The sequence below is a fragment of the Mobula hypostoma genome, chromosome 27 (assembly GCF_963921235.1).
Source record: "Mobula hypostoma chromosome 27, sMobHyp1.1, whole genome shotgun sequence".
Classification (NCBI taxonomy): domain Eukaryota; kingdom Metazoa; phylum Chordata; class Chondrichthyes; order Myliobatiformes; family Myliobatidae; genus Mobula; species Mobula hypostoma.
Window position 1 is genome coordinate 9592492 of NC_086123.1, and position 11889 is coordinate 9604380.

General features: G+C 38.1%; 1 protein-coding gene across 1 annotated transcript in view; it reads left to right on the forward strand.

Moving 5' to 3' along the window:
* The window catches only part of spring1 (SREBF pathway regulator in golgi 1), a 33963-nt gene extending 29171 nt beyond the window's left edge, over positions 1-4792 (forward strand). Inside the window, exon 5 of the mRNA XM_063034200.1 lies at positions 2443-4792. Within this exon, the coding sequence (XP_062890270.1) occupies positions 2443-2526 (84 nt within the window). The 3' untranslated portion in view covers positions 2527-4792. The remainder of the gene's footprint in view (positions 1-2442) is intronic.
* Positions 4793-11889: the final 7097 nt, after the last annotated feature.

Here is an 11889-nt window from a genome sequence, read left to right on the forward strand (position 1 = left end):
TTACATATTACACAACTGAGTGAATTCCAGGTTGTTTAATTGTGAAGAAACCTATGACAATATTGTCATTCAGGGACATTGGTACAGAAAGTATTGAGAAACTGTCAGAGAACTTTTGACCTACCAATCACAAAGCCCCTTCTGTTCTGTGGAAAACAAAATCAGCACTAGTGTGAGAATAAGTGGCGCTGAGGGAGGTAGAGAGAAGGAAGACTGAATATGGAGATATGGAGGGGAACTGGTGGATAGAGGAGGGACGGAGGAGGGAAGGGACTGATGGAAGAGAAAACTGAAGGAGAGAAGTTGAGGAAGAGGATTAGTCCAGATTATTTCAAGAGTGAGTGAGTGTCTGTGTTAAAACGAGTGTGCACAGCTAATATTGCACCTAAGAGTGTGTGCCTGTACGTGCATCTAATGAACCCATGAAGCAGACCCTGATCTTCGATTGTCTTGCATCTCCTTACCAACTTAGAAAGAATTTGTTCTATCAAGTCTGTCCGGTAGCTGGTCTGCCATGACTACTCCTTACTAAAAGAAGTCACAGACAGACACCTCACCTCTTCTCCAAATGTTGGAGTGTTAGTAGGTCACCCACAAGCCCAAGTGACTACCGAAGATGTCATTTTGTATTGCACAGTTCTCAAAAAGTATTACCAACTAATTCATTTGCTGAATATCAGTAAGACCTACAGAGGCATGCAAAAGTTTGGGCACCCCGGTCAAAATTTCTGTTACTGTGAATAGCTAAGCGAGTAAAAGATGACCTGATTTCCAAAAGGCATAAAGTGAAAGGTGATACATTTCTTTAATATTTTAAGCAAAATTACTTTTTTATTTCCATCTTTTACAGTTTCAAAATAACAAAAAAGGAAAAGGGCCTGAAGCAAAAGTTTGGGCACCCTGCATGGTCAGTACTTAGTAACACCCCCTTTGGCAAGTATCACAGCTTGTAAGCACTTCCTGTAGCCAGCTAAGAGTCCTTCAATTCTTGTTGGGGGATTTTCACCCATTCTTCCTTGCAAAAGGCTTCTAGTCCTGTGAGATTCTTGGGCCGTCTTGCATGCACTGATCTTTTGAGGTCTATCCACAGATTTTTGATGATGTTTAGGTCGGGGAACTGTGAGGGCCATGGCAAAACCTTCAGCTTGCACCTCTTGAGGTAGTCTATTGTGGATTTTGAGGTGTGTTTAGGATCATTATCCTGTTGTAGAAGCCATCCTCCTTTCATCTTCAGCTTTTTTACAGACGGTGTGATGTTTGCTTCCAGAATTTGCTGGTATTTAATTGAATTCATTCTTCCCTCTACCAGTGAAATGTTCCCTGTGCCACTGGCTGCAACACAAGCCCAAAGCATGATCGATCCACTCCCGTGTTTAACAGTTGGAGAGGTGTTCTTTTCATGAAATTCTGCACCCTTTGCTCATTGTAGCCAAAAAGTTCCATTTTAACTTCATCAGCCTACAGGACTTGTTTCCAAAATGCATCAGGTCTGTTTAGATGTTCCTTTGCAAACTTCTGACACTGAATTTTGTGGTGAGGACGCAGGAAAAGTTTTCTTCTGATGACTCTTCCATGAAGGTCATATTTATGCAGGTGTCGCTGCACAGTAGAACAGTGCACCACCACTCCAGAGTCTGCTAAATCTTACTGAAGGTTTTTTGCAGTCAAACGGGGGTTTTAATTTGCCTTTCTGTAATCCTACGAGCAGTTTTCTTGGTCTTCCAGACCTCAACTTGACCTCCACTGTTCTTGTTAACTGCCATTTCTTAATTACATTACCAACTGAGGAAACGGCTACCTGAAAATGCTTTGCTATCTTCTTATAGCCTTCTCTTGCTTTGTGGGCATCATTTCTTTTAATTTTCAGAGTGCTAGGCAGCTGCTTAGAGGAGCCCATGGCTGCTGATTGTTCGGACAAGGTTTGAGGAGTCGGGGTATTTATAAAGCTTTGAAGTTTGCATCATCTGGCCTTTCCTAACGATGACTGTGAACAAACCATAGCTCTAACAAGCTAATTAAGGTCTGAGACCTTGGTAAAAGTTATCTGAGAGCTCAAATCTCTTGGGGTGCCCAAACTTTTGCATGGTGCTCCTTTCCTTTTTTTCACTCTAAAATTGTACAAAACAAAAATAATACACTTGTTTAAAATGTTGAAAAGAATGTTTCATCTTTAACTTTATGACTTTTGGAGATCAGTTCATCTTCTACTCACTTAACTGTTCACAGTAACAGAAATTTTGACCGGGGTGCCCAAACTTTTGCATGCCACTGTATGAGAGTGTAGATTTTCATTTGATTTACTTGATTTTCTGAGCTGATTCTTACAACTTGCTGAAGGCTTCACTGATTGAAGGTTTGTGCTGCAAGGATTATTGTTTGATGACAGTGCCTTCAAGCTTGCTCTTTTCAGAATACATACTTACACGTTTTTCCTCTTTGTAGAGTGTTCAACATGAAAACAACTACAGAGACCCTGCTGCAAAATATTGCTATGGAGAAGATCTACCAGAGTTACTTCCACTGTAACCTACATTGTTAAAATGGGAGTTATACAGTAACGAAAGCATATTTTGTTTGGGCAAACTTTCATTGTGGAAGGAATACAGGTTTTCTTATTATAAGAAACTACAGTAGTTTTATTTGCTATACCAGTATTTAATTATTTATTTAGTTTTAGCTTTTGAACTGTCTTGATTGCAGCAATCAAGGCAACCAAATGCCAAACAATACCCATCCAAATCTGTAATTAGTATTGTGGTGAATATTGCAGCCTGAGCAGACTACTGCCAGCAAATAAAGAATCATCTGCTACATTAATTACAGTTTATTTGCATATTTGGAAATTAATCTGTGCAACTTATGTAAATATATGCATATGTTTATCAAAATTAAAATGTACACAACATTTGATTTATGAGCAGTTCAGGCTTCTTGATTGTCACTTTAAGTCCTGCCAATTCATGAAGGTGGCTAGTATTTTCGAGATGAGTGAGCTGGGATAATTTGATTCTGCAAACTTGCTTTGTTTTAGTGAAGTGTAGAATGCAAACTTTGGAGAGTGCTTAGATTGCTAATATTAAATTATATCTAATTAACCTGATAAATATTGTGCTTACTGTGCAATATTCTATATTGATAATATATCATCAATAAAAATGGGATGAGAAATTTGTGTTCAGTGGAACTGCTGAACTTGTAGTAATGAATTCACATTGAATTTGTTCTTTGAAGTCTATATAACAAAATTTCAGAAGCCAAGTTCCTTGTGCATTATTACATCGTTTAGCACATGCAACAGAGAAATTTTTATCCTGTGATATCTTACTTGATTTACACAAGCTAAAGAACATTGGTAATCTCTGGATGTTCCTGATAATGTCAGCACTCTGAAAGTGACAACCCATTAATCTGTGAAAGATAAAACAAAAGTTTAGAGGACCATTTTCTACAATGTAGATAAAACAAAAAAATAGGGAATAAGGCATATTTGAGTGTCCTGACATGGCTCTTGTATAAGGCAGTTGAACTGAGAAAAAGGAAAGAAAGCAGTTGTGGAGCTCCAGATTTGTTGTAATAATCTCAATTTTAAAATTATATAATATTCATTGAATATTCAAGGTTAAAAGGCATTTACCGTGCATTATCTTTTTCCATTGAGTCTCCAAGCTGTTGAGTTGGATGTAAAGGATTAATAAATGAAAAAGTTAAAATGAGACAGTTTTTCTATATGTTTTTGTATTAAAGACATTGTGATGCAGAGAATATTATCCTGAGGGCTGAAATAAATCATGTGCTTTCATTTTTTAAAATTTCATATGTGAAGTTTCTATTAACTTAATATAATCTAATTTATTTTGTGTATGCAATTGAATTGATATGTGACTACAATATGTATAATCATATTTTTGATGTCACTGGAATAATGTCAAATTAAATGACAGTCATGAGAGTTGACATCTGTAATTTGTAACCAGTCTCAGTATTTTGTGACAGTATTTAATGTCTTGGCCTCCCGCTCACCGCAGACATTTGCTGCCTGCCTCATCCCTATCCATGAGAGCACTTCAGTTGTTGAATCAGCCTCATTTACGATGATTAAATGTACACTGCCATTGGAGGTACTGGTTTGAGACTGGTGTCTGCAGTTCATATTTCACTCAAACAGAGTAATCTTTGATAATCGTTGATATCCTTGGTTAGATTGCGAACTATGCTGGTCAGGAGAGAACACATTCTGAATTGGACATTGTTCCAACTGGGAGTAAAACCCTACTATTTACACATTTAAATTGAAGTCAGCTGCATTTAAAAAAATGGTTCAGTACTCAGAACCAAACAGTTTATAAATAAGATTTGACAATTCAGTAGAATTTCAAGTAGAGCACTTGTCATAGCAATGGCATATGTCTACTTCCACGATGTCTTATGTTGCTTCACATTGGAATAGATTTAACAAAGTGAAAACGACCAAACTAATGTGAAGTCTACCAAATAAATGCATCTTTCATGGCATTGTCTTCTGGTATGTATTTCATCTTCCTGGGGTTTACTGAACGGAAGTCATTTCCCTCCAATGTCAATATTATTTATTCAGATTATGTAAATCATTTTTAAAAACATGAAACCTGTTCCTTTAAGTAATTTTATTATTGGGAAATGTTTCAAATGTGCGGGCCACTTTTAATAACTTCTTGCACCAAAAACACATTATCCAACCAAGTTGGAACATAAGCACATTTGAATGCTCATCTTATTTGAATTAAGTGGCAGGAATAAGAGACTAACGAGAAAATCTGCAGATGCTGGACATCCAAACAACACACATAGAATACTGGAGGAACTCAGCAGGCCAGGCAGCATCTAGGAAAAGACTACAGTTGACGTTTCAGCCCAAAATGTTGAATCTACTCTTTTCCTAGACACTGCCTGGCCTGCTGAGTTCCTCCAGCATTTTGTGTGAGTAGGAAACTGTCAATTTACAGTAGAAAGGTAATGTCAATAGACTTCTGGGCACATTGTTTCAGAATATGATGATGAGGTGAAAAAGTGGGTAAGGTACAGGATCAAAATAATCATATTGAATGGGGGAAGCAGGCTCAAAAGAGCTCTAAGACTTATTTCTACTGCTTTTTACATTAAATCTAAAGTTTAATTTAGTTTGATTGAGTTCTGGTCTTTGGGTGTCATTAAGAAACTTCATAAGAAGAGGCAAAAAATGACAGCTTATTTGTTTTAAGCTTTTGGAATTTTGTTACCATTTAGTCGAGCAAGAATCTTGACTAAATTTATTGATATTTCTGGGAAATTAAATTTCATCTTTTGAAGGGATTTTTCTCAGATATAAGCCAAGTTTTTTAAAGGGTTTAGGTTCGCTGCTGAATTGCTGACTGAGCCAGCCATTTTAACATCATAAACAGCTTACTTGTGAATAATGTATTAACCTTGAGACAATGCAACATGAGTGAGAATATCAGAGTAGTTTGCATGCTGGTGCTGACATTGGGTTTTCATCACACCTGATAGAGGCTTTGTGCGATATTGTTGCCTTTGTATTTTCATTTATTTACTTACCTTAAACCTAAAAATGTATAGTTTTTGCACTTCCTTAATAATGCCTGGATTAAGCCCAGATATGGCTTCGACTGAGAAGCCCCTCATGAAATAAGAGGCAGTTCAATACTTTGGAAACATGCTTTGGCATGCTTTATTGCATCAATTGGACTCCATCTGCAATATTTATCTGTATATCCTTTAAAGCTAAAGAGCAATTTACCTAGTTTTGAAAATGTGAGGATTCGCAATTGTTAATTTTTTTTCTCACTTGGAAAATGAGGTTCTGCATTTGAAAGTTGTAGGTTCCTTGTGCACAAATTTGTACATGTGAATCAGCTCCCAGTCAGTCGCTTTCATGTCCCACAGCTGTCCTACATTAAACAGGCAGGAGTCTATTTAACTAGGGAAACCATTTGTAATTTTGATTAGAATATACAAAGGGAACTGCTTTGAATGTCGGCAAAGGTGTGAATATCTGGGTTGGAAATTGATTGCTGGTCCATTACCACCAATTTTATGACTGCAGAATTTGTAAGTTGCCCCCAAGGATACAAGGAACCTGGTGCTACTTTCTGCAGCTGTTGAAAGATGGTAAATAGTAAACAACAGACTACTTCCAAAATATGTGCTTTCTAAGGAACAAGGATGCTATTTCCAAGCTTCTCAAATCTCCTGACACATTAGTGGCCAGTTCTCACCAGCTGCAGACCCACTTTTCTCCCCTGCCACCTGGCAACAATACTGGCTCTGAAAGGCTTTGCCTGCCGGCTGATTCCATGCAATAATTTCTGGATGGCTGGGCAAGGTGTGGCTGCTTACCCATTTGATATCTGTAGCCCAAAACAGAAAGCAGTCCGTTCTCCCACATGGTGCACTGAATCCAAAGACAATGTTACGCCTGTTGCACCCATCCCACATTTGGCCTGATCACTGCGTTTTTTTTTTCTCATTCACCTGAATTCTTCCCAGCTGGGCTCCTCTTTATTGCCTACAGGCCCACTAACTACACATCTTTCTTCCCACTGGAAAACAATACCAGAAATGACAAGAATACAGTATTAAATATGGAGTTTTTAGTGTGCACTAGATTTTCTGTAGGGTTTAGGGCATTGTTCTTCTGGTTTATGGCACCACATTCTCCCATGATCTGGAAAATAAGAGCCATGTCTGTGCCTCAGCGCTCCCATACACCACCTTCAATGCTTTCACTGGATTTTTCCTGGAGATGGTCAGTTTTGTTCACCTCTTTATGCATTTTCAACTCTGAGATCTCACTGTCATTTGGAATAAAATACGAAATACTCAGATATCCCACCCTCTTTTCCTTGGATCATCCTTAAATAACGCTCCAGCTCCGTGAATCTGAGTAGAGATACTTAGTAAAAGCTGTTATCCGGAACAATCACTCTGTCCATAAATTCCCACTTACTGCAGTCCTACTACACTGACTGAATTTTTAAAATGCATTTATTGATTTACTGTGCATCATTTTTTATGCTCATTGAATCACCTTTAATTCTAAATTAATACTAAATTAGCTATTTCCATTGTTCATGTTGGTACATTTAACCTATTGCATCTGTTTACTTATTTAATGTTGATCTTTAGCTTTGGCTCTTGACGGTAGGTAATTTGTTTTGGAGTATCTACTGTGCAGTTAAATAATTAAACACTTAGCTTTTATGCCTCCAGCTCTGTCTCTCCTCCCACTGACTATGGTATCAGATTTTCAAATCAAACCTGATAATGCTATTGGCTCCACATAAATCAATAACAATTTACCTTCAGGGTCTTCTTTTTCACTGGCCCCATTTAGATCTGGATAAGCCAAGCACAGTTCTGTCCCAATTCTTAGATTTTAGAGAATTGACTGTTTGAAACAGGTAGGTGATTGACCCACCCAATGATAACCACTTTGGAGAAGTTACTGGCCTGAATATTGGTACTAACTGATTGGTAAGGTATTTTGGGGTTGCTATTGTCCTGATTGTGCCAAATGACCTCCAGTTAAAATTGCACTTCTGTTTTCAGGTGCATGAAATAAATGACTTCAGCATCGTAGATGATTTTTCTTTAAACTGAAAAGAGCAATTTTATAATTCACTGTGTCACCCAGTGTTCCATCCCATTAATGCAAGTAATATTAATGATTATTATGAATAATATGGTATTTGTAAGTGAGTGCATATATTTTTACTGTCTTACTAACACGGTTTAAGATGGCATAAATTGCTTGTAAATGAAATATGATGATCATATTTAATAAAACCACAGGGAATAGTCTGTATATAATATTAATAAACCTATTTTCCTTACTCTTGATTAATTATTTCCTTAATCTATTACTTTAATTTTAATCATGGATCAAAATTAATATCTAACATTGATCATAAGAACAAAATAAAAATAGCACTGCTGGAAAGTGAAAACTTTCAGTGATTTATTGGAAGGATCCTTTCCATGAAATCAGCTCAGAATTCTATGGGAAGACTCATTGTGCATTGTAGTATGATCAAACCACACATATGATGATTAGTGCGGGGAGAAGGCAAGAGAATGGGGTTGAGAGGGAAAGTAAGTCAGCCATGATCAAATAGCAAAGCAGATTCAATGGGCCAAATAGCCTCATCCTGCTCCTGTGTCGTATGGTCTTGTCTGAAGTCTGGGAATAAATTAGCTTTGAAAGCTAATCAATGCAAAAAACATCAAGAATGCTATGATCCTCATGATCATAGCAGCTACTTAGATCTAATAAAGGTAACTAGAATTTATTGGTTAGTACTGTTTGCTATTCTGAAAGGGAAACATAGGATTGCTGAGTTAATTTTCTTTCAAATAGTAAATTAGTCGTAATTAGGAGAAATATTTTCTAAGTGGTTTGCCGATTACCTGCTTTATAATGCGGCTTGAAAACATGATTTGTTTACGATAGTTTACTTTTCTCCATGAATGAATACTCACTGTTAATTTGAATAAGAGGTTAAGTGACCATAAGACATAGAAGCTGAATTAGGCCATTTGGCCCATCGACTGTACTCCTACATTTCATCATGGCTGATCCATTTTCCCTCTCGGTCCCAATCTCCTGCCTTCTCCCCCGTAACACCTCATGCCTGACTAATCAAGAATCTATCAACCTCCTCCTTAAATGTACATACAGTCTTGGCCTCCACAGCTGCCTGTGGCAATGAATTCCACAGATTCATCATTCTCTGGCTAAAGAAATTTCTCATTATTTTCATTCTTAAAGGACGCCCCTATATTCTGAGGCAGTGTCCTCTGGTCTTAGACTCTCCCGCCATAGGAAATATCCTCTCCACATCCACTCTATCAAGACCTTACCCCATTCGATAGATTTCAATGAAGTCACCCCTCATTCTTCTGAAGTTCAGTGAATACAGGCTCAGCCATCAAATGCTCTTCATTTGACAAGCTATTTGAACTTGGAATCATTTTTGTGAACCTCCTTTGAATACTCGCCGTGTGAGGCCTCACCAGTGATTTATAAAGCCGCAACATTACATCTTTGCTTTTATATTCTAGTCCGCTTGAAATGAATGTTCACATTGCACTTCCTCACCACAGACTCAACCTGAAAATTTACCTTTAGGGAATCCTGCACAAGAACTCCAAAGTCCCTTTACGCCTCAATGTTTTTTGTATTATTTCTCCATTTAGAAAATAGTCAGCCATTTTATTTCTTTTACCAAAGTGCATGACAATACACTTCCGACACTATTCTATCTGCTGCTTCTTTGCCCATTCTTCTAATCTCTCTAAGTCCTTCTGTAGCCTCTCTACTTCCTCAAAACTACCTGCCTCCCCTGCACCTATCTTCATATTGTCTGCAAACTTTGCCATAAAGCCATCAATTCCATCATCCAAATCATTGATGTATAATGTAAAAAGAATCTGTCTCAACACAGACTCCTGTGGGGTCACCGGCAGCCGGCCAGAAAAGTCTTCCTTTATTCCCACTCTTTGCCCCTTGCCAGTCAGCCACTGCTTTATCCATGCTAGAATCTTTCCTGTAATACCATAGGCTCGTAGCTTGTTAAGCAGCCTCATGTGTGGTACCTTGTCAAAGGCCTTCTGAAAATCCAAGTACACAACATCAAGTGATTCTCCTTTGTCTATCCTGCTTGTTATTTCTTCAAAAAATTCCAACAAATTTGTAGGCAAAATTTTCCCTTGAGGAAACCATGCTGACTATGGGCTATTTTATCATGTGCCTCCAAGTACACTGAAACCACATCTTTAACAATCAACTCCAACGTCTTCCCAACCACTGAGGTCAGACTAACACGCCTATAGTTTCCCTTCTTCTGCCTCTCTCCCTTCTTGAAGAGTGGAGTGACATTTGCAATTTTCCAGTCTTCCAGAACCATACCAGAATCGAGGGATTCTTGAAAGATCATTATTAATGCCTCCATGATCTCTTCAGCCACCTCTTTCAGAACTCTGTTAGTGTCTTCCACATTGAAGACTGACAAAAAATACTTATTCAGTACGTCTGCCCTTTCCTTGTACCCCGTTACTACCTCTCCAGCATCATTTTCCAGTGATCCAATATCCATTCTCGCCTTTCTTTTACACTTCATGTATCTGAAGAAAGTTTTGGTATCTTCTTTCATATTATTGGTTAGCTTACTTTCATATTCCATTGTTACCATCTTAATGACTTTTTTAGTTGTCTTCTGTTGATATTTGAAATTTTCCCAATCCTCTAACTTCCCAGTAATTTTCGCTCTATGAAATGGTCTCTCTTTGGCTTTTATGTTGGCTTTGACTTCTCTTGTTAGCCACAGTTCTGTCAATCTTGCCTTTAGAACATTTCTTCCTCTTTGGGATGTATATATCCTGTGTTTTCCGAATTGCTTTCAGAAATTCCAGCCATTGCTGCTCTGCCATCATTCCTGCCAGTGTTCTTTTCCAATCAATTTTGGCCAGCTTCTCGCTCAGTGGAATAATTCCCTTTATTCCGCCATAATACTGATACATCTGACTTTAGCTTCTTCTCAAAAAGACAATAAAATGAAATAATTTTCCCATTAATAATCAGAGACTCGATGGGCCAAATGGCCTACTTCTTATCCTATATCTTATGGTCTATGGTCTTAATAAATGCAGAATTTAAACATAGAATTGTTCAGCATGCTGGGATGTGTATCTTAACATCGCTAATCCTATATACCTGCATTAGCTTCTATCCCTCTATGCCTTTCCTATTCAAATACCTGTCCAAAAGCCTTTTAGAGATCATTGTTTCTGCCTTAAACACCTCCTCTGGCAGCTCATTCCAGATAGTCACCACTTTGTCCAGATAGTCACAAGTTATCCAGATTGTCTGAACAACTTGCCACTCCAATCTCTTATACATTTCCTTTTGTTGTCAACCTCACCCTTTTATCAAAGTTTTGGTTTAATGTGGGGGTGCGGCTTACTTGCCAGTTGAAAGTTGCTCTGCCGTGTCGATTGTTGATTGGTCAGCTTAAAGCCGTAGCAACTTTTCCCATTGGTTACCTTGTGTCCAGTTTCAAGAACTTCAGGGGTATAAAGAATAGCACATGTGAGGGGTTCGCTCTTTTCCTTTGTCCCCAGAACCACTGAGAAGGTATGCTCCACACACACTTTTAACTAAGTATTTGTTTGTTGAATATTTAATTTTGTATTTGTGTAAGTGGGGGGACTTAAATGTTTGGTTGAATTTTTTCTGTCTGTAAATAAATTATTAATATGCTCATTCACAGTCAATGTTTTTTGTCTTGCTCACCAAACCAGTGAACCTGCTTCCACGTTACATTCGATGAGATTTTAAACCTACCTTATCTAACCTCTCATTATAACAACAGGCCCTTGTGATGCCAACAGGGGCTGGAGTCACTGGAATCTTGAACAGTATCTAGCATCTGAGGAGGCAAAAGTTGATGGTCGGTTCAAGGCTTTGCATTAGGACTAGAGAACGGGAAAGATTGCCTATGGTCGTGTGTGCGTTGGCAAAAGAGTCTGGTAATTAACAGGTGGAACCAGAGGGGGATGGAATGATGGTGGATGGAATCTAGTGGGGGGAGGCTAGGTGAGGTTCATTCCCCTAGTTTTCTTCTCCCTTTATTCAATCTTCCAATCTCTTCCCCCACTAGATGTAATCCTCTACTCTCTCTATACCCACTCCTGTATGGCTAGGTATAGCTCAAATGCCATCTATAAATTTGCTGATGATACAAGCATTGTTGGAAGAATCTCAACAACCTTGCACTCAATGTCAGTAAGGCCAAAGAACTGATTGTGGATTTGAGAAAAGATAAGATGAGGGAACATGAACCAATTCTTATAGCG